This window comes from Sylvia atricapilla, chromosome 6 (assembly GCF_009819655.1).
Source record: "Sylvia atricapilla isolate bSylAtr1 chromosome 6, bSylAtr1.pri, whole genome shotgun sequence".
Classification (NCBI taxonomy): Eukaryota; Metazoa; Chordata; class Aves; order Passeriformes; family Sylviidae; genus Sylvia; species Sylvia atricapilla.
The window spans coordinates 12,378,210-12,401,990 of NC_089145.1; the positions used below are offsets into that span (position 1 = coordinate 12,378,210).

Consider the following 23,781-nt stretch of genomic DNA (forward strand, 5'->3'; position numbering starts at 1 on the left):
ATTCTACTTTAGTACAGACAGGAACTGTTCATATTAATCAAGGGGTATCTGGTCTGAAATGACTTTTAGCTAATAACTTCTTATTCTCAGGTTAACCATATTGCTTATAGGTAACATGCTCTTCTAATTCAGATGATTATTAATTTTCAGAGGCTAAATATGTGGATTTCTGTCTCTTCCTGAAAGAGAAATGATGCTCTTGATTGACCTTATTTTAAGATATTGTTAGTGTTGAAGTTGTGATGTTAGGGATTAGAAAGGGCATGGTGAAAGCTCAGGAATTTGTCTTTTGATTTGAGCTTTTGCAAGGGTGAACATGTGTGACATGTATGAGCTCAAAAATGTGAATTTTATTGTCTGAAGTTTCAGGGCTTAATTATTAAGGACATAATTTTGTGATAGAGAACTTTAAGGCCATCAGTAGTAGAAGAAAATGAGTTGCACTGAGTTCAGCTGGAAAATGAGCTGTTACCATGATACTTTTGGGCGTGGATGTTGTTCCTAAAAGAACCCTTATGCTGAAACCCTCTCAATTTCTAGTTTGTTAAATATGAGCTAGCACCTTGAATGATGGAGAAGAAATTTCAACTGGGCAATTGTACAAGTTTCAATTTGTTTTCCTAGCAGAATTAGCAGGTTTTGCGGGGTGCTAAAAAGCACCGTGGCTTTGTAGAAGCTGCTCTCCATTGCTGAACACACTGGAGCAGCAGGAGGCTCCCAGCAGGGAGGCAGGAGGGGTTTGTGGTGGAACAGTGGGATCACAGCTGCCATCACTCTGCTAATGAGGCGCTGCACAGGTTTCCCCCGGGCTGCCAAGCCTGGTGGAAGCTGGGGTGAGACTTCTCCTCCTTTAATTTACAGGTGGGCTGTTTGACAATTTTTGAAGATATTTTTAGTTCTCTGTCTCTGCTGGCAAGGCCTGGTGCTTGTCTGTGAGCAAGATCCCTTTTCCTTATGTGGTTTTGGGGATTTTTGGCCATGAAGGTCATGTCCTTTACTGAGGCACTGCTGATTTCTGAGAGCAGTGCTTTCATGCTCTTTCAGGTGTGATGCTTTATTCTCCTCTGAACTCTTGTTCTCTGAGAAAAGCTTTTGGCTCACTGTATTGGATGGGATTGAAATGTGGTTTGTGCTCTGCTTATGTGCATCTATTCCTTGAGGAAACAACATCTTGAAACCTAATTGAGTGTTGAAATCACAAAGAGGACAATGCAGGACACAGAGCCTACTGCCTTGAATACGTGGAATTCCACATGCACGTGCTGCTGAGGGGTCAAACAAATTGTAAATCAGCATTTACATTGTGATACAAGGTTGTGTGCTGATCAATGCCCTATGTAAGGTGTTAAATAAAAGGCTTCATAAAAGTGCAAGAATGCAATTTTATTATTTCAATGTGTCACTCAGGCTTCTACCAAAATTACAAAACTACAAACAAACTGCAAGCAGCAGGTTTTTTTGTTTGTTTTAATTCAGCTTTTTTTGCACAAATTTACCTGGACAGCATTTCCAACGAGCTGCAGGCCTAACCACTGGTCATGGAAAAAATAATTGTCAGTGGAAAAAAAATATGAGACTCTCCTACGGAAGTCGTCCTACTCATGTTGTCTATCATTATATATGCACTTTATAAAAGTGAGTGCATGTGTAACGTCTCCATAGTCAGCTAGAGGACTTTGCTTTTGGGACTGCTGACTAGAGCTCATTACTGTGTTGTGCACTTGAATAAAAAGCAGGATCAACTAAAGAGAAGGACTCATCAGCTCTCTCATAGTCTTTACGAGGAACTAGTTGTCTTGGTCTTACCTGGAAATGAGAGCACTGGAGAAAGAACCATATCTGCCCTGGAGCTCTGTAATTGTCCAGCAGGTGGAGGAGGCATTCCAAGCAGGACCAGAAGCCTGTACCACAAATCACTGGTGTTCCAACCTCTCTTGTCATCCTGGGGCTACAGTGGATCCCCTGGCCAAGTGCCGAGGGAGAGAATTTCCTCATGTTGCCATCATTATTTTGGGATAGAAGATCTGAGCTAATATCTAATCATAGTCTCAAGCCAGATAGTTTGGTTAAGATATTATTGTGGCATTTTGTTATTATTCCTGGAGCATAAGTAATCTCTAAGTAGGAGTTGATAATGTTTTTAAAGGCTCTCAAACATAATATAAAAGTGTGTTTTGTGGGAAGACTGCATATAAAAACTTGCATTTTTGTCAGGTTTCTAATTTATGGGGAACAAGGACATGCAATAACCTAATTTATGTCTGTGTACATTATGTCACTGATCACAAGTAATGGAGTACAGGCAGGTGCTTTGATTTGTATGTATAGAAATTGGTAGTAGGCTGAGCTCATGGTGAAGGAGATTTGGCTTGCCAGAGGGAGCTAAAGCTTCAGATTTGATTTAGTGTTGGTAGCATAAGAAGGTAAATCCAGGTCTGATGCTGAGCAGAAAGAGGTACTTAGTGTCCATGAAATCTGTAATTCTGCAGGCTAAAGTGATTTTTTTTTCTTTAAATGACAGGATTTTGGAGGGAAAATTAATTTTGGAGATTTTTTTAACATGGATATGTTCAGTTTTAAGGGTATCTCCTCTAAATGAAGACAGTGATCATTGTGATATTTGGCTGTTTCCAGTAAATGTGGTTATACAATTGTTTGTATCTGATAATCTTAAATGTCTTCAAAAAAGAGAAAATATTCTACTAGTGTAAATGAAGGTAGCTCACTTATTCCATTTGTCAGTGAAATCTCTATATCATACACTTAATACTTTAAATCCCCCTTTCCCCACCAAAATAAGCCTGTTTTTCACATCTTAGTGTGTCACAGGAGCAGAAGAATACATACTAATATTTTCATACTTGGGCTTGTGAACCTGCAGTCAAAACTCATGAAATACCTGCAGTATTTTTAAATTACACACTTCAGTAACAAATAAACTATTTTCAATGTGCTTTTTTGGCTTATTTAATAGATTCTTCTCGTATTTTTCATTCTTCTTAGTCTATACATCTGAAGAAGGATTATATTAAGTTTGTTATTTCCAGGAAAAAAACTAGAGGGTAGGGAGGAACAAAAGGATGGCACCATCACCAGAGCAATCTGGTGCTAACAGTGGACAGAGCATGTGAGCCCATTATTTTGGTTGTAATACTTTTATGTGCTCAGGACGTGTTTGTGAGATCTTGGGGGAAAAAACAAGGACATGCATTAGTAATGAGATCAGATTGCTAGGAAAGGGAGTGAAGACCACTCTGTGTCAATTAAGAGCAATTTGAGGTGGCAAATATCTTGAATGCTGGCTGACTCAGCTTGCACAATGCAGCCAATAACCAAAGAGCAGAATTTCTCAAGCAGCTACATCAAAACCACTCTGCCTCTGTTGGTGACACAAACAACAGTAATTTCCTGTGTAAAGTATTTTCTCTAGGAGTGAGATCCATTGATCCAATTTTTTATTCACATCTAAGAAAGCATAATTTCCCCACTGTTCCTGTCTCTTTGTCCAAATGAATCCATTTCCTCCTTCTTCTTCCTGAGTCATGGATTAATCTTTTCCTTCAAATATTTTGCCTGGTTTTTTTTTTTTTTTTTTTTTTTTTTTTTTTTTTTTTTAGCCATGTGTGTGAGTGAAAATGACTTCACCTTTTTTGTAGAATAAATCCTCTATGATTTTTACTGTGAACATGCTTTGACCTACAGTAGGTAGTGTTCTAGTGCCAGGAAAGGCTAATGAAAAGAAGAAGGAAAGAGGCAGAACTCTTCCTTTCGTGAAAATGAGGAGTCTTTCTTCTCATTTTTATTTTTTTTTTCTAGTGGAATAAAGTTTGGATCCATCTCTTGGTCACTAGGTATAAAGAGAAATAATGGAGGAGAAAGATGTCTGCAGCATTTAAAATGTATAAAAAATGAAATTGTCTAACATGGAAGGGTCAAATACTTCAGTAACTTAGACATCAAGGATCTTTCTGTAAATGTAGTACTTAACAATTCTGAAATCATATTGCAGGATAATTAGGGCTGGAAGGGACCTCACTTGCAATCTTTCTCACAATAACATGGAGAATTACTACAACACTCAATAGATTTTCTCTAATATTCGAGCCTAATATAAAATAAATGAGGCTAAATGCTACCTCAATACTAACTCAGAAATGTTCAATCCAGATGGCTCTGACCTGTGCAGTAGTCCAGGATCTTCAGGAATTTGCAAACCCCACACTGTTTATGCTCTGAAATGTACTTAATGGCTTTGGTTATCAGCTGGAGTTGTGGGGTACCTGTGGAAAAGGAGACTTTTTATTTGTTTTAATGAGCTCTCTCCAGAGAAGAGCAGGAAAATGCCATGCCAGCCTGGGCTGAAGGTGCCCGAGGTTCCCTAGTTTTACTAAATGACTCTTTTCTTTCTAGATCCCAGCCTATGGAGAAGTGCACATGAGAACAGGATAAATATGGCTTTTAAGGGCGAGGACCACTTAGATTCCCTTTCCTTACCAGTTCAGCGGTAAGTGGTGCACTCTATCATCCAGATTTGAGTGATGAAATGATTCAGAGACAGCAGCTGCACTTTCCTGTGAGGCTCTGAAGATTCTTAAAAGCTCATTTTTAAACTCAGGTAGTATTCCTATGAAATTTGTGGAATGAATGTGGAAATTTGAGACATATTTCTTGAGGCATTTGGAAATTTGTACACCTGGAGACTGCTAAATCATGGCAGCATTTCTGCAGCCATCATTTTACATGGACAACCATGTTTGTGGTAGCAATGTGACTGTGCTTACTGGACTGCTTCTTAGTCATGATGGAAATGTCTGGGACCCTCTGCACTCTGTGAAGTCATTTAAAAGCTAGAAATATGATTTTTTTTTTTTTTTCAGCATGATAGACTTTTTTTCTGTTGTAGGTATGGTAATGATGTGAGGGCTATGGTATAATGTCTGTGGTACCCTGTTGGGAGTGGAGACATTAGTGACTCTGATAACCTACAGATTTTTAAAAAAATCTATCTTTTTACTGCTTAGTTGCAATAGTTGCTTCTGTGCAGTATAGTTTTGCTTTTAGCCTCATAGAGGTTCTGTGAAAAGAAAAAAACCCACATAACCTACAGTCATTATGTCACACAGTTGGGTTTATTTTGTTTTTGTTTAGGGGAAGAAGGAGGATGAGGTTTGCTGAAAGCAGGAATACAATCAGAAATTGAAAGGATTTAAATTTCACTCCTTTCCCTAGCCTTCTTTCTTCAGGTCGGACTGAAATTCTTTATTGTAATTAACTTACAATTGTAATTGACATACTATCTGAAAATACAAACAAAATGTTTTTCCTCATTGGTAATTTCGTATTTCTCTGCCTTTCCTTACCTCAGTCTTCCAGCAGATACTTTGATATTGCCATTAAACTCACAGTCACAGTAACACCATCTAAGCAGATTCTCTTCTGGAAGAAACACTGCATAGAGGTATGCCAAGAGCCGTGGGTTAGTTAAGACTAAGAAGGGATTTGGAAAAGTCCCATATAGCAAGCATTATGTTTTGACAAACAGATTGACTCAGCAGGGCAATTCTCTATAGAAAAAATTAAAAATAAATAAATGCTCTCCCTCACCCACAATAAAATATAAAGCTCTTGGGTTTTTTTGTTTGTTTTTATTTTGAGAAAGAATATTTTTTCCTACAGATGAAAATTATTTGAGATAAAAGCCCTGTAAGAAATGGGCAGACTGAAGTTGTCAATGGTCAGAAAGGTGAAGGCTCAGAGAAGGTGGGAAGTGAAAATAAGAATAGGTGTTTTCATGCTGAGTATTCAGCAGAAAGAACATGGAATAGACTAGATAAAGTTCAGGGGCCGTACAAAATGCTCCTTTTGATTATTAAAAAAACAACAAAACCCACTCAACATAATAGCTTTTCCAAAGAAATGGAATGTTTATGAGATTAAAGCTCCTATAGGGTGTTTAAAAAGGTTAAAGGAATTTTCAAAATAACAAAATTCAAATAATATTAATTCTTTTTTGCTCCTGTATCCAAGGCTAGGATTTATGACTGTCTCAGTATTCCAGTTCATGCTCCTGCTCTTTGTGAGAGGGACTTGGATTAACTTCTTGTATCCTATCACAGGGGAAATGTAGCTCAAATCCAACTGAGGTTAATCCTGTGTAGGACCACAACCATGCCTTGTTGCATTTTGAGGTCATAATCTTTCAGAAATAAAAGCAAGTAGGTCCCTAAGCAAGAATATCTGTCTCCATAGGAAAAGTGTACCATAAATGTGCAAACAGATTCCAAGAGTTTTCACAGTGGTCATTTGCACCAACAGTAATTTTGGCTGTATAAGGAATTTAAAACTGGGGCCTTAAACTAAGTGTCTGGGCTTCATGAGTTGTTGTTTACACTCTTTCCTTAGATTTTATGGGAAATCACAACTTGTATTTGAGTCTCTAGAGTATTGAGTCACTGTGTTAATGGTTTTCTAACACTGTTAGAGCTGCTGTCTCTAATTGACATCTAGACTGCTATGGATACAGTATTTAAAACTATGTAGTATCCCGAGGAAAAACAAATTATTGTTACAGAGACTTTATTTTCTATTTCAGTGAGTTAGGAACTTCAGTGATGATTTTGTCTCTTAGGAGAGAAAACAATTGGAAACATATCACTTTTATAAAGGAGTAACTTGCTTACTCTCCAAAAGCTGTATTCCCATGTAAAGCACCCTACAGGACCATAAAAATTATCTGTTTTCATCAATTCACTATAGCATGTGAGGCGTGTGTGCATTCCTTAGAGATGCACATAACCCCATTCTGAAATAGCTATTTTGATGTAACTTTGGGAAGATGTCAGTACTCTTTCCTTATCTAAGATATAATTAAGATATTCCTTGTTTTTATAAGAGCTCACGAGCTTTTACCTTGGCTTTTCCATTTGGAATAAAACTTACCTTTTACTTATGCCCCTGCCCTTTGTCCTGTGTAATGAAAGTTCATTTGCCTTCTTGTTTTCTGTTAGTTAAAATTGTAGTTTACACAGGCTTTTTTCATTGTAGACATGGGGTTTTTTTCTACTTTCCATATTGGATGGTAAACTAAAGACAGTGCTGAATCTGAAGTAATTCAACTAAAGAGAGAATACTCACTACCAAAAGTGAAATAGGATGATGTTTTGGCTTCTTGGATTATGTGTTCAGTTCAGGGCTGCAATTGGACAAATACAGTAGAATTAGAAAATTTTTAAAAGCGAATAAATGATCATCTTTTATCAAAATTAGATTAAAAAAATCAACCACAATTGTCATCACCAACTTCCCTTCTTCCCCATAAAAACCTCCCAACCCCAAAACGCCAACCAAGCAAAACCAAACTAAAATGAACAAAACAAACTGAAGAAAAACGTAATCCTGAATATGAGTCAGAAATGTGCACTAGCACCTTATAAAACCAGTTGTATCCTGGGCTGCATCAAAGGAAGGGTGATGGGGCTCTGAGCAACCTGTTCTAGTGGAAGATGTCCCTGCCTGTGGCAAGTGGGATGGAACCAGTTCATCTTTTAAGACCCTTCCAACCCAAACCATTCTATGAATTGATAAAAATAGCTTTCTGGTTTTCAGATAACAAACTAAAGGTACTCCAGAACTACAGGAGCATCCATGAAGGGCTGGGAACCATGGCTTTTTTTCCACAACTCTATTGAGTACATTGCTTTTTACTCAGTGGGGATAGAAGTACTACTTGAAATGAGACAGAAACCTTTATGGCAATAAAAGGAAAATTGTTTACATGTGGTATTAATTGGAATTTAGATAGTATTTGTTGAAAGCTGTGATTTGAAACAGAAGCATGAGAAATTCAGGACTTTATACTGCAGGAACTGAGCTGATTCTGCTTGTTTCTCTGCCTGATCAGGATGACAAATTCATAGAACTTTATGGAACATATGGACATATGAGAGGAATACAGATAGGCCTACAGTCCCAGAAGTGAATATTTTTTAAAAGAAAAAAAACCCAAACCAAAACAACAAGGAAAGAAAAAGGGAAAAAACAAACAAACAAAAAACCCCAAAAACCACACCTTTATAAATTAAGAGGATTTCTATCTGCTCAGGAACTGAATTAGTTCAGAGACCATTCAAATTATATTTTGTTTCTACTTCTGGAGCTTCATGTGGCCTCTATACAGCTGAAAAGAGTTATTTTGAGGGGTAAGACATGCAGAACCTTTTGATTAGTTTAATACTGTGTTCATATGGTGCTGTCAGGCACAGAATGGATCCATCCATTGGTCTATTTCTGCAGAGTGCCTAAAATTTCTCAGTACTCAATACATGATTTAGTGCTCTGAATCAAAGGCAGTGACATTTTGTTATCCTGTCATAGAAAGTGAATTCTGACTAAAATGGCATTTCTTTTTCCTTGAACATGTTTTGCATCCTGTATTCTGTAGGTGATTTGAATCTGTAGGTTTTGATGCCACTTTTTACTTGAATGGCCCTGAATTTTGGCCATTGAGTTGTTTGATGGAATGGCAGTTAATTGGAATGTTTGCTGTTTCGTTATCTACCTATTTTCTAAGTTATGCATCCCCAAGTGAAGGATTTCTAGGGCTGTGATTTCTGTGAATAAACATGAATAAGGATTGCTCTTTTTTTTTTTTTTTTCATCCTGGTCTATTCTTTTTTTTAAATCACCTCAGTTGCTCTTCTCTTTCTATTTCCAGCCTCTATGGCTTCTGTAGTTTGTTGCCACATCTCTTAGTGCTTGTTCTCACAAGATTTTCCTTGCCTTTTTTTTTAATAGCTCTTGTTTTAGTCTTCAGTTATAAGACCATGCTCCAGTTATAATTAATCATGAAATCATGTTTAATTAAAAGTGCTTTAAAAGCTTTTTTTAAAAAACTTTTTTAAAAGTGATCAGAGACATCTTCTGTAAGTGCTGAATTCCTTCTATTTCAGTTTCATAGAGTTTTTGCTGCTGATAACTAAGGGTTTGTTCTGAGTTTTTGGCTTTTTTCACCTGTGTTCTGCAAACTGAACTTCCTGTCTAACAAGAACTCAATGAAAACCAGAAAACAGCATTTGTAGTTCTGGTTTTTGTATTTTACAAGATACTTGCTGTGCATAGATCTTGCTCTGTTAATTACAGTTCCTTATTATCAGTTTTATTTGGATTATGACAGGAGCTTTGTTGTTGTAGCCCCTTAAAAGTTGTCAGATAAATACTGGAAGGAACTCTAGAAGAAAAAAATGCAAGTTATTTGTAATATAAGGGCTAAAGCAGAAAAATTTCAGAGTTCCAAGTTCAGTGTTCTTACTTGGCTCTATGAATTGCTGCTTTGAGGTTTTAAAAACCATTTGAGAATGGAATGCTTGCTGGGGAATTGAAAATGTGTTTTGAAAAACTTTTTTTTTTGCAATAGGCTGTAGGAATAGATCATGACAGAAAAAGGAGGGTGCTTTGCCAATATTGCAATAAAATTACCTTCTAGAGACAAGAAATAAAATCAGTTATTGCATAGCTCAAGGCACTAATGATACCTCATTTAATGACCTTGTATTCTTTTCCTTTCACTCGGTTTACCCTACACCAATTCAGCAAATAATTTTATAGCTTCAGGAATGGAACTCCCTTACTATGAAGTATTATTGACTTCAGTGATTTATGTCATACCTTTAACCAAACTGAAAGCTGAGTTCTTCGTACTGGGTTTTGATGGTGATTGTAAAACAGATTTGTGAATCTGTATGGTTCTTCTGGGAAGGATTTTCAGGCATGCTAGCTGACGAAGTCCAAGGGGTGATGTTAGTAAAGCAGCAACTATTGATTTGCCATCATTTGGAGGCATTCATGAGGAATATGAACTCAACAGATTTTTTTTTTTCTTCGAATTCATGGGTAAAATATCTCTATTTCTCTATTCCTCTATTCAGGATGTTAAAATGTAGGTCAGCAGTTTAGCTAGCGAGCATCAAAAATAATTGCATTTCACTTGTACTTTGGGCATTTTTGGTGTCTGTAAGCTTGCCAGAATGCAAGATATTTCCTAACCTTTTCCTTCCGATGGTTTTATCATTACGTCTTTATATTTCGTTGTATAATGTGCTGTAGAAATGTTATACAACTTCCCAGAGCTATGCTGTGAAATATTCTATGTTGAACTGTAGAAGTCACAAGAGAATTTTGACTTTTAGCCTGAAGGAGATTTAAGTTTGTCCACTATAATAATTGTGAAGTTATGGTGACTTTAAAATGTGAACTAATTGATGAATTCAAACAATCTGTCTGACTGGCCTCACTAGACATTTCCTTCATTAAACTTGCTATTTCATATTTGTGGCTTGCTGTTGCTTGGAAAATACTTTTAAAAGATCAAGGACCATCTTTCATCCTTGAAGAGAATTAAGAGTTTATTCTGAATCCCTTGTAAGGGTTGGTAATGTTTCATAGCATGCACCACACAAGCACTGCAGAGAGCTCAAGGTAGTGTTGGTATAGCCTTTATTATGGAAGAAACTGCCTATTATTTTGAGAATGGTTATTTTTGAAATGTGGGATTTTATTGAGAAGGCTCTTCTCTTTTTGTGTCTTAGAGGAAGAGCAGTTACTGTCTGCACAGTGAATATCTTGTGTTCAGGCCTTGGTGTCCTGTTAGGAAATTAATTTTAATGAACCCTCAAATTAATGTCTTTGAAATCACAGTGACAGAACTGTGCCCAAATATTAGATTACCTAATCTGCCAGGCATGGATGATAGGTTCTTCACAAGTGTTGCATGAAGTTTTTATTGTGACATCAATAAATCCTGTAATAAATCAAGTAATCCTGTCAACTTCACACCGTATCATGCTTTTCTAGCCATTGGTTTATGGCTTTGACTCCAGGGTTTGTGCTTCTCTGCTTTCACTGATGCCAGTGAAACAAACAGTTGTCAAACAGATCACATGTTGTTTATAGTCTTTGTTTATTAGAATTTTCATCATCACACTTATTTTTTCTTTAGCACCTTTCAGAACAGATGCTGAGCAGGTTAAACATCTGCCACCACTCCTGCTGGAGTGCTCTGTTTTCAGAAGGGAGACTTGCTGGTTATTTCTGTGTTAAATTAAAGATTTTACCATGGACATGGTAGCCGCCTTTCCTGTTTGTTGATCTAACAGTGTGAATGATGCATTAACAGTACTCCTTTTTACTTCATTGGTAGTGTCCCATGAATTCTCTCTCTCTCTCTCTCTCTCTCTCTCTCAAAAAAAAAAAAAAAAAAAAAAAAAAGTGGGGAAAAGTCAAAATCTGAATCTGTTTAATCCTGAATCTAAAAGTTTTGTGAAATATTAAGTGAAGTACATAGCTTTCTTGCTTATTTACCATATATCCTTTGCAAAAGTCTCCCAAATTCCTAATTAAAAAAACCTCCCAAAATCCTACTATAACCCCTCTTTTGGTTGAGTTGCTGTGCAGTGATATTATGCTTTTATGTCATAATGTTTCAGCCATTGGTAGCTGCTAGAAACCACAGTCTTGACTTCTGCATTGTCTTTGTGAGTTTCCTGGTGTTAATAATCCTGAGCCTGAACTCCAAGTGTACACCTTCTGAACCTGGTGTACTTGCTGTGGGGAGGGGTCATGCAAAAGGAACCTCTCCCAGCAAAAAACAACCCATATCATGTTCCCATGGTGATCTGGTCCCGTCCTGCTCTGATAATTTGGTCATGCAGGGAAGAACTTGCAAGTTAGAGTCTTCAGGAGGGCAAGGTTAAGAAGTATTATCTGTAAACAATGAATTTTACAAGAACACAGAGCCTACAGCGTCTAATCTTTGACTTCTTTACTTTCCAAGTCTTTTTGAACTTTGCAAATTATAGTGAAGACTGTGCCTTTGCTTTTCCTTTTACAATAAGAAGTTATCAGTTATTTGTTATGCTGAGATGCTTTGACTTTCTATGCAACTTTATATGTCAGGTAATCTGAATTTAGTATTCTTGATGGTCTAATATTGGAAACAATGTGGGGTTTTGGGGTTTTTTTGGCAGGGAATCATATGGGATGCCACCTGTGAACTAAAAGAAAAAAAAAACTGTTAATGTTAAGGGAGTTAAAAAGTGTAAACTATTGTCATGATAGGTAGACTATACTGAAATCAAATGGCATGCCATGGTACCAAAAGCTCCATAATTTTCTTTCCTCTCAGCAGTTAGGCTATATTGCTGTTATTATCACATTAGAAATGTAGCTGGAATTCTTCTAGATAGCCCTGGAAGGAAATTAAGGATAAAATCCAGTTTTTTTGCTTAATATATCCAACATATCTTTCCTGTACAAAAATCAAGCTGTTTTGAAGCATTGCAGGGACCTTCCCCTTTACTGTGCTAAGAGATGGAAAAGAACCAAGTCATCCTCCTTCACAAAAATACAGCTCTTCATGAAACTTGAAGGCAACAATTAGACTAATGAAGAGATCCTAAAGCTCAAGTAATCAAGTTCACTGAAATAGTTATTGACTTGTTCTGAGAAAAGATGGTGTTGTCATTTGCCTTTAGAAGGGCCGTATAGTTTGCTGAAGCTTTGATTTAGTACTAGATATCATCGCTCCTGATTCTCTCCTGGTTGTAATGCTGATTAATCTTCTTGCCTCAGGGAAACCACTTTACCTTCCCTCGTCTTTGTTTTCCTCCTCAGCTGGGAAAACACAAAGGATGTTTCTATTTCAGTGTTTCTTATACAGTGCTATGTTATGAGCTCGTGTGCCTTGTTACCCTGCTGTGGCTGCAGCATCCTCCTGGACTGTGGCAGGTGGGAAATGCTGAATATTTCCCAGAAGCTGCTTCCAGTAAATGCAAAGAGTATGCTTCTGTTCACAAAACCCAGCTTGTTCCTTCCATATGTTACATTTTATCATAATTTTCGCAGTGGTGAATGAGTTCATTAAACTCTCTTTACAACCATGGCCATAACAGAGATGATGAATGAGTACCTGTACCTTGGTATTCCTGATGTGCTTTTCCATAATTAATTTTTTTAAAATTAATTTATTCATTAAGGATATTTTAATGGTTTTATTATGACTTGTCTTTGCAGCTGTTGAAGACGAATACTAGTACCATATTGTGTTAAATACAGTATTTTCCTCTTCAGTTCATGTTTCCTGGTAATTTCTTCCTTATTTAATTGCCTGGTCTCTCTTAATCTGGTTCACTGTTGCCTGGGGGTGGTTGGGAGGATCTTGTAATCCGTTGTTCAGTAGCCTGTAATGAGCAATTTTATGAAAGCTATAAGGACAATGCTTCAACTTTGTAAATATTTTTCTTTGTTATTTTCCCTTTTTGACAAATAATATAAAAAATGGTCCTAAAAAATGTGCTGATTGGTGTGACCCCATTTCTGGTCTCATTAAATTGGCTTGTGTCTGTTAGTGGTTGGGCTTATGAGCTCATATTAACCCTGAGGGATTTGGAGTGCAAACAGGAGTTTAATATTAAGCTGAAGTGTGACTGTTAACAATTCCAATTGTTTTGTTTTGCTTCTCACAGTATTTCAGAGAATGTGATAAAGTGAAAATGTATCTGCACACATAAACATACATATCTTTTATTTAGGGCAATATACATAAAGGATTCAATGTAATATTTTACTTGTTTCTAAGGAAACAACTTTTAATTATCCTACACGTGTAAACTCTGCTTCAGGTATTTTAATTTTGCATTTTGCTAATTGTTGATAGTTCATTGTTGAACTTGGTCCAGGGCTGTCGTGGAAGTATAGAAAACACTCACATCAAGAATATAATAATCTCTTCAATTAAAGTTATGGAAATGTTTTTCCGATAACTTAAATGTCAGCAGCACTGATGTCAGGATAAAGATTAAACAAGAGTGCACCGGGGAAAATCTGAGAAAATCGTTGAAGGAAAAAAGGAAGAACTATGTAATGGTATGCAAGTAGTTGAGGCTCTTCAACAGATGACATGAGAGGTGAAAGCAAACTTTGGGAAGTGCTATGGAGCAAAAAATATCTTGTTCAGTATCAGCTGTGCACGAATCAGCATTTTGATTTTGACATATTAAGTGTTACACAACTTAACTCTGGGATAACTCTGGTGTGGGAAGGGATGAAAGGAAGGGGCAGGCAAATACTGTAATTGGAAAGCAGCGAAATCAGCTAATGATGCGTATTCAGATTGTTAACCTTCTTTGCCAGGATGTCAGAGTAAGGGAGCCTTAATTTCTCTGCAGCCTGACTTGAGTTCTGGGACAGAGATTTCTATGCTTTGTGCCGCCGATGCAAATGACCCCATTGACTTTATTTTTGAGACTTTTAAAGTTTAAATTGCAGGTTTCAAAACCAATGCACTTAAAATGCTAAGGTTAATATTTCAACCTTAAAATCTGCATGCTGGCCTGTCTTTAAGGCTTTAAGACCAGTCTGCAGAAGTGAAGAGTTCTTTATTCACAGGTATTTGAGTTGGTTTCTCAGTCTTGAGAACATCACTGAAGTCTTCAGGCTTCCAGATTTTAGGTAGGAATCCTTAACAGTTAGTATTGTCTAACACTTTCTTGTAGTCAATGCACCTGGTGGGAAGTCAGGAGGGAGAATTACAGCAGAGCAATAGATCTTCATAATTTCATTTTTATGTTGTTTTGACAAGAACTTCTCTCAGTAGCAGTTCAGGCACAAAGCTATTTTTTTTCATCTCATTTAGAAGCAAACAAACTTCTCTCAAGCCTCTCTTTCCGTGCACAGTCCTGATGTGGAGGCGTAAGGGCTGTGTTTGTGTTGTGAATCAGGAAGCCATTAGATGGGAACACTCCTGGCTTAGTCTAATCCCCTATTGCTCTTGGCTAAAGTGTCAGGAGCAACCTGGAAAGCAATCAGCTGCTACTGCCAAGGATAAATAAGATATTTCGTCCTGCTCCAAAGGGCTGGAATTGTACTGAACGTTCTCTGTTTGACTGCTGGAGGAGAGGTTGATCTCAGTAACTTTGCAAATGTATTTTTTTTGCTAGGTAAAATGTGCAAATGGTCCAACTGACTGAACTACTGCACAGCTGTCCTGCTCAGAAGGAGGAGGTATTTTAAAGTGCACATTGGTCCCAGCATTGTTCTACTGTGGTTCTGGTTCCTGTAAATGCAAGGTGCTTTGTAAATGCTTAAATTGAAGATTTTTTACAACTTAAGTTAAAAGCTTGATATCAATTTAAATACCTCAACAGATTCCACAATGTTGTCGATGAATTTTCCAGCATCTAAAAAGTGATACTTCTCTTTGCTCACCAATTGAATTTCAGTGTGTCTATGCATGTGTTTGTGGAAGAAATAGGGAAGATTTTTGGACAGTTCTGATGTCCTTTCAATTAAAAGTTAAGTCAGCATTTGTCTATCCTTTTTAATTTGACACAGAATAGGGATGTATATGACACACATTTAATATATTGGTTATAGTGCAAAAGCAATATTTGTGCTATTTTGAAATTTGGTTTCAGCTTACTCTTCTAGCGTATCTGTGCAGGGTTTTGTGTTTCAGAAAGAAACCTAAAACTACATTTGGAAGATGTAAAATAGGCTCCAAAAATTCAGAAACTTATCGCCTTTCTGTGTTCTGTTTACTTCTGTATTTTGTAGGCATTTTTTCAGTGATCCATCCTCTTTGAGGATTACAACTAATTTTTTAATATAACTATATTTTTCACACGTAACTTTCTTTCTCTCCCCAGTGTGTCTCATGAAATGTTTTAGCATTATTGCTCTTTGCACTTTGTATAAACGATGCTCATGACAATGACGCTTGAGCTGAGATTTTCTTAGAATTTCTTACAAAGACAGGTTGCAAGGAAAACCAAAGCTATACCAAACAGGTTGTGCCCCTGTTGGAATCATAGAATGGCTTGAATTGGAAGGGACCTTGAAGATGTCAAGATCTAGTTCCAAGCCACTGAGCACACATTCCACTAGGCCAGGTTGCTCAAAGCTCCATCAAGCCTGGCTTTGAACATTGCAGGGATGGGGCATGCACAGCATCTCTGGGCAGCCTGCCCCAGTGCCTCACCACCCTCACAGCAAAGTATTTTTTTTTCCCCAATATATAATCTAAAACTCTCAGTTTGAAGCCATTCCCCTTATCCAGTCACTCTCTGTTAAATAGTCTCTCTCTATCTTTCTTGTGGGTTCCCTTTAGGTATTTGAAATCCACAATTAGGTCACACATTTTGGAGTGTTGTAGCACTTATTCTCCCACTCTTCAGTGTTTCATTTGGATCCCCTCAATGTATGCTTGTGCTTGGACCTGTGCTAATGCTGAATGTAAAATGATGCTCACATGGAGGCCCTGTAAGAAGCCACCTTTTGCACTTTTCACATGCCTCTACCTGTTACATACTCTGAACTATTTCCCTTTGGCAAATCTGATCACCTCAGCATTAAATAAATCAGGAAAGAGGAAATGGATATGCCAAAACCTGCAAAATATTTCACAAATGTGATACAGGAATTGTACCTGCTTCCTGCAGGTAAATTAACCTTAGTTTTATTTGAACCTGTAAAGAGCCTCAAATCACTCTTGCCCCCAGAATAAAACAGTGCTTCTTCTCAATTTAGGTCCCTAAGTAATCTATAACTAGAAGTGAGTTTAGTTTTGTATCTCAAAGAGCATCAGTGGTGAAAACAGCCCATTAACTGCTCTGTGTATATCCCTGCAGGTTGTTAGGGCAGTTTTCTACTTCAATCAGATAAATGTGGTACAGATGAGCTTATTTACTACAGTTGTGTAAGAGAAGATATGTTAGGATTTCAGGCATTCTTTTATGTTAGAAATAGTAAAACTTTTTGCTAATGGGCAGAAAAATGCTGCTGATATCTGCCTTAATACTGTTCTCCAAGCTTTTTTCTCTGGTTGTTTGGAAGATGAAATCTCAGGATGCTGCCACTGTTAGGCACCTGTGCAAGGGGTAACCAAGTGGTTCACTGACCCACTTGTAAAAAATTAATGAAAGCATATCCTAACCAATGGTAGAGCGACACAGAAATTACTCAGCGTGACCTAGAGCATTCCTTTGGCAGCCTCTTCTTCAGTTCTCAGAAGATATGAAGTTAGAAAGTTGAATGAACTTTTTGTGCCCATACAAGGAGATTATTTTTCAACGTCTTAGGTCTGAAAATTAAATAAAAGGGAAATAAGGTTTCTAGGATTGGTTATTAAGGTATTGCATTTGTTTTTCCCAGAGCCGAAGCTGAAGAACAAATGAACTCGAGTTCTGAGTACAGTTGGCTGAGAAATGGTTCTTCTGTTTAAATAGTTGTGATTGTAAATGTATTTGTTTTACCTCTGCATAAAGATGTGTCTTACTTGTTCCATAATTTAAAACCAGCAGAGGAAGACCTTCCACTGAGAGCTTCTAACTGTAAGAACCTCCCTCAAAGTGGGGACTTGAGCGAAGTTCACTATAAGTGTTCCAATATTTTTCTGTATAAATATGTATATGTGTATTGATAGGCAATTTTTTCCAGCAGAACTTACTATGTGAGACAAATGTTGGAACAGCTAATATCTAGCAAATGAAGTTAAAAATGTGTTAAAAACACAACTTAATGATCTGAATGAGGAGATATATGGCTAGATACTCTGTGTGTATGGACACAAATAACATAGTGGCTTAATTTGCATGTGCCCTGCCGTGGTTTCACTCCTGCTATCACCAGCTATCATTCCAAGCAGCTGTAAAGTACAGGAGAATCTAGTTCCAGTAAGGTTATGCTTGGTGCAAAATCCAACTGTGTATTAAATAGATCAAGGGTGTTGTGATTGAAAGGTAATGTTTCATGAATAGAGAGAGAGGATAGTCTCATCCCTCTCCAGTCTCACGGAACCAATGACACTTTTATCAGTATTGCTCTTCGAAACCTCACTATGAGACTTTGACCTGAATAATGCAGTCTGGAATATCTCAAGCCCTCAAAACTTCCAAGTTCAGGTCAGAGGTCTGTGGAGTTGCAGTGGTGTAAAAAAAGGTGGGAAGGGAAGAAATATAAGCACACAACTTTGGTTGTCAGTGTGCATCTGACAAAATACAGACAGAAAATATTTAATGATGTTTTAACTGATCCAGTTGGAGTGAGTTTGCAGCATGTAGCATTGATTCCCCTCCACCCCTGCATCTCATATAGGGAATTGAATGTAACTTTGAAGTGTGAAATTGTGATGAACTGCTCTTGTTTTGCTCCCACTTCCTTTATGGTTTTCAATGCATGTTTTTTGATCAGCCTTAAAGAAGTCCATTGGTATTTCTTTTCTGCTCTCCGCTGGAAATGGGTGGTCTTTGCCTTCAGTACACAGCAGTAGTGAGAGGCAGGAAATCAGAGGCATCATCTTGTTTGGTTTGAGGAACAGAGATACCTATCAGTGCCTTTTGAAGAGTGTGTCTATTCAAATTATTAATTTCTACAGTATATTGAAGAGGAGTGCTGAACCTTTCCCCAAGTAAGAATTGAATAATTGGATCTTGTCATTCTGAATTCAGAAGGAAGGTTCAACTGCTTTTCTTTTAGGGGATAATGTCCAGTCTAAGAATGAATTTAGGGTAATAAAAATTCTGGGGAAGAGGGACTGTCCTAGGGTGACTTTATGATGCTTGTATCCCCAGTTCTCTGTTATGTTTATGTTGGATGTTATAGAGACTGGTTCTGCCTGAGAAGAGGGGAAAGAAGAGGTGTGTCATTTGACTGCAGAAACTGCTTTCCTCCACATTCCACTACTGGACTGTGCTGCCTGCAGCATGGCCAGACTGCAGGACAGAGATCTCCTGTGCTTTGACTTAGCTTTTAAATAGCTGAGGCAGAGAAGTTCCTTGGGCTGTTTTTTCCTTTTTCTTGGGACTGTTTAAACCTGCTTTGGACTGAAAACCCAGCAGAGCACTGGGAGCTCACACTCCACCCGGGCCTCGGCATTTTCCTTTGAGCCAAGACAGGGACACTAGAGAGAGAAACTACTCTTGGAGATTTCCCTCCAAGTTAGAGATGGCACAAAATACACAGTGTTAAGCCTATATGATGTTTTAAATTTAGTATTAGGGTTTCAGGACATTCATTGTGTCCTTCCAGGATCAGGTGTCAGGTGAGAAGTGGAATCCAAATTGCACATCTTTTTGCTTGCAACCAATGTGCCAAATTAGTGCTGAGATTGCTGCCTCAATTTTTTGTATTAGTGGCAGCCACAGAAAAGTACATCTTGCTTGAGAATTGAAGCTTGAAAAGCTGTTGAGCAGGGGCTTTGAAAATTTTATGAAGTAATGAAAAGTCTTTAATAAAGCTAAATTGATTTATCCTCACACTCTGGATAACAGCAGAACATAGAAATCACACAGAAATCTGGATCTACTTTTTTGCTTCTCTATACAGTGAAGTCAGTTATCTTGTTTTCTGTTTACTTGATGGAGCACATGAGGATTTTTAATCAGACAAATGCAGCTTTTTCCTTTCCTATGAAGACCTTATTCATAATACAGGCTTCAAAAGGGAAACTGAAAGACAATATTCAGTGAATAAGTAACTTAATTTTGTGTGTGTTTCACACATGTATTTTCCATTTGTGAGGAAATTCTGTAATCTCACAGTAAGTTGTATGAAATCAATCCCTCTAGCAAAAGTTGATGACAACAACAGACTTAATATGATACAATATTTCCTTGCTTCCATTTCTGATATATTTTCAAATCCAATTTGCTTGATGTGCTGTTAGGTACCATAAGGGATTATAAGAGGACAAAAACCTAGTTCCACTCATCCTTTAATTGTGGTGTGTTTTTTTTTTTTTTTTTTTTTTTTTAATGTAAAATACTGTACTCCCATAAAACATCCATTTATTCCTTTTTGGTGCCAGAGGCCAATTCACTGAACCTGGGATGTATTATTGCAAAACAACAATGTTCACTATACTTTTACACTCAGTTAGCTGTTTTCCAGGTTCTTTTGATGGCCACTAAGCATTTATTATTGCTAAATAAATAATTAAGGAGGGATAATTTGCTGGGTCTTTTTTGGGGAGGAGTGGGGAAAACATAATTGTTCTCTTTTCAATGCACTGCAGAATGTGGAGGCTGCATGCCCTTATGAATCATGGATAACTCATTTGTGCCAGAGATTCACTGACAATGATCCAAACCCTGCTCTTGCTAAATGAAGAGGAATAAATAGATATTCTGCTTCATTCTACTCACAAAGAAGGGAGAAAAAGAAGGTATCTTTATTCTGTGGGGTTTTTTGGTCATAATTTGTAATATTCTCTCAGTCTGTGAAAAAGCCACTTGGTTCTATCTTCAGGGGTTTGTAATTCTTTTCACTCTCTCCCTTGTGAAGGTGGAGATTGACATCTGTGCACTGGGGCCCTTGTCAGCCAGATTTGCTCCCTCCCTTGCTCCTCTTTTGCACCTGAAATTATGAGTTGCTGTTAACAGCAGTGAGGTGAAAAGTTCTCGCTAATGAATTATTTCCTAGGAATGAGCAAACTGTGGGATTCCTAACCCACTCATCTTTACTTTTGTCAGGAAACCAGGCAATGTTTGTTTCTTCACCTCATTCAGTCCTGTGAAGGACCCTCCTGAACTCTTGCCTGTTTCAGGTCTTGGAATCCAATTGCTTTGGATTTTGTTTTTAATGAGAGTGTTCTAGTTCAGGCATTCTTCACACTTCAGCTGTTGCCCATCATTCAAAAGTAACTCTGCAGTGGTAAAAATAACCCTCCATTTCCTTTTGCTTTTCCTATTTGACCCTCAGAACTCTCCTCAGGATTTCTTGGAAAATCTTTAGGTTTTTGCCACTATTGTGTTACAGTAGCATCTGGAAGCTCCAGTCAAGATGAGAACACTGTGTGCAATGCTCAGTGCAAAACCAAGGAAGTGTCACTTAGGCTAAGCAGAGAAGAGAGTTTAGCAGGAGGTGGTAATAAAACTTCTCAGAATATTAGTAGGAAAGCAAAGCGGAGAGCTCAACTTTTGAAATTTCTGCTTGAATGTATCCACTAGATTGCTCTTTTGCTCTGAGTAACATTATTGTGGCTGGAAAGCCACAAAAATTGTAAGAAATTCAGCAAATAAAAGTCTGGTTGTGTACAGCCTCCCATCATGTCTGGATAGATAAGTAGGGCAAAAAGAGAAAAATATTGCATTTTCCTTTCTGATATAAAATAAAACACATAGCTTACAACCTTAACCAAGAGTTAATCAAAAAAGACTGTGGGAAGGCCATATTATGTTACTGAACCTGTGTGGTCAGTCCAGACTCATGAAAAAAAGAGATTTGCCTGGGTGCCTCAGCCTGCTGGGTGGTGGTTCTTGCACCATTCTGGCCATCTTGGTACAATATTCATTGCTTATGCACGTTCTATATCACATGTGTTGTATTTGTTCTTAAAAAATGAATTCTGCCAAGAGCATTGCATATGAAATGGAAAGAAATCGAAGTTGGAAATAATCCTATCAAGTTCTCATTGTTTGAACAGATGTACAACCTACACCATCCCTGGGCAGCGTTTCCCTGCATCCCACAGTGCACCTTCCAAACCCTGGAAGTTTGAAGCATTTGCTATGCATTCAAATGTCCATTAATACATTCAAGGAGTGAAATCCTTTCTTAACTTCAAAGGGTAGGAAAATCCATTGATACTAGTAAAGAAAGTATTTCCTACAATTCCTTCCTCAAATTGTATGGTTTTGAGATTTAATGTTCAGTTTAGGAATGGTTTGTCACCATTGTTTAAGTCACCAGCTTTAAACACATGTAAGCTTTTTTACTATTTACTCTTTTCTTTCTTGCCAGCATTGGATGCCAGTATAAGGCCTTATTCCAAACAAACGACTCTCTGTGTTATTGCTGGAGGAAATAGTGCTAAGCTGCTTTTGCCCTGCTTTCCAGTCAAAATATCTATAGCCTCTCTCTGAGCCATCTTCCTCTAAGTTCCCATCTATTTAGCATAGTAAAGTTGTGTTGCACATGCATAGTATTTTCCAGACATGGTCTCTATTTCTCTGGTGTTTGTAGTTTGGCCTGTAGCAGTAATGCACAATGCAAGGAAAATGGCAGCGTCAAAAGATAAAATGAAGTTGTTTGGTTGCAAGCAAGCAATTCTGGTAAGTTTATTCCTTTGCTTTAATCTGTTTTATTTTGTAAATGGAACTCTAGGACTTATAACAATTGGTACGAAATAGAGGAAATTCTTAATACAATAAAGCAAAAAGGTTTTGGTAATGTGCTGAAGTAATTTCAAAGGTAGCGGAACCAGTCTCCTTATAACAAACAAAGATTTGCTACAATCCTGTCCCTGTGGATGTGAATGCCCCAATCAGCACAAAGAGTGCTGTCAGGGAAGGCCACTCCTTTCCACACTTTCTCCAGGAGTACCGCATCAGTCTCTTCTTCTCCACTGTGCTGACAAGTGGCTTCCTGCAAATGCTACTGCCAGAGACTTAACATCATGATGGTAGCCAAGAAAAGGACTTTGCGCATGCACTGTCGGATCTGCTGGATCTTTCTCTGCAGCCCCAACATAGGTCTTCTCAGAGCCTCCTGCTCGGCTTCCAGGTCTGCAATTTCCTTCTTCAAGCGCAAGTAAAGCAGCCGTAGGCTCACCTCCTGCTCCTTCAACCTCTGAAGGATTTCTTCCCCTCTTTCCTTCTCACGAACAATTCCCTTCTCATCAGAGGAGAAGTTCAGCTGGTTGACGTCAACAGATGCCAGCAGCAAAAGGAGCACCAAGAAGATTCCCAAAGCCATGGCAGATCTGCTCTTGAAAGGGAAAGAAAGGTGGAGTGACCCAAGATTCAGATTGTCAAGAAGAAAAAGAAGCTTCACACTGGAATAAAAGCTTTCACATCTTTTCTAGCCCTGAAAGTGCTGGAGGCTAGAGGTGCTCCTCAGCATGCGCTTGTTGCTGTGAGTTCCAAACTCAGCTGCCCAAAGAAGGCTCCATAAGCATGTGATGAGGGGGAAGGTGTGACACAGGGAGGCAAAACAGAAATGGCCATGGTTGAGGAGACAGAAGTCCAGAATTTTAGATGAAAGAGGAAACAAAGTCCCCCAGGCAGGAGGAGGAGAGGAGGGTCCTAACAAGCTGGTTGCAGGCCGATGAGGGGGATGTTCTCCAGCTGCCCTGGCAGCCCTCAGTGTGGCTCAGGACAGGCTGGATACAGCAGGACACTCTGCTGAGAGCCAAGGAACCATGACCTGCCGTGCAGGAACCACTGCTACGGAGCCCACACACTATCACTTGTTCACATGAGTATTAAATCTGGAAAGAGAGAGTTTGTCAGGCTCTCCCACTGCTCCTGGAGGCCTGGAGATGTTGGAGAGACCTTGGCTGAACCCCAGGGACTGGCAGAGGGTCACTTACCAGCAGGTGCCTCTGACCAGTGGGTGCAGCTGTGCTGCAGCACCTCCCTCTGACACCAACCTTCTCTTGTTGCCTTGGAGACACTCCAACACAACTTGGAGCAGTTGGGTTCCAGGGTCATGGAATCTGAGAGTTACTGAATCCTGGAATCCTAGGAAACCACAGATTCTGGTGCTGATTTTTTTTTTAAATTGAGATGATGCTGAGCCAATGTTCCCAAGAGCATTCTCCATTAATCGTATTTTCAGTCAGTTGCTTGTCTCTTCTCAATTCCAATGTGGGTTTATGTTCTTAAAATTCTTTACCCTTGATTATTTCCCTTGGGGAATTTACTATAAGCATCGTCAAAAGGATCATGAGTGCCACACACCCAACCCTCATCCAAAGTCCACTGAAGCCAGAGGGGGAATTTAATTTTAATT

General features: G+C 38.2%; 1 protein-coding gene across 1 annotated transcript in view; it reads left to right on the forward strand.

Annotated features, from left to right (window-relative positions):
- INSC (INSC spindle orientation adaptor protein) overlaps positions 1–23,781 on the forward strand; it is a 126,123-nt gene that overhangs the window by 35,013 nt on the left and 67,329 nt on the right. Inside the window, exon 2 of the mRNA XM_066320812.1 lies at positions 4,411–4,504. Coding sequence (XP_066176909.1) covers positions 4,411–4,504 — 94 coding nt within the window. The remainder of the gene's footprint in view (positions 1–4,410; positions 4,505–23,781) is intronic.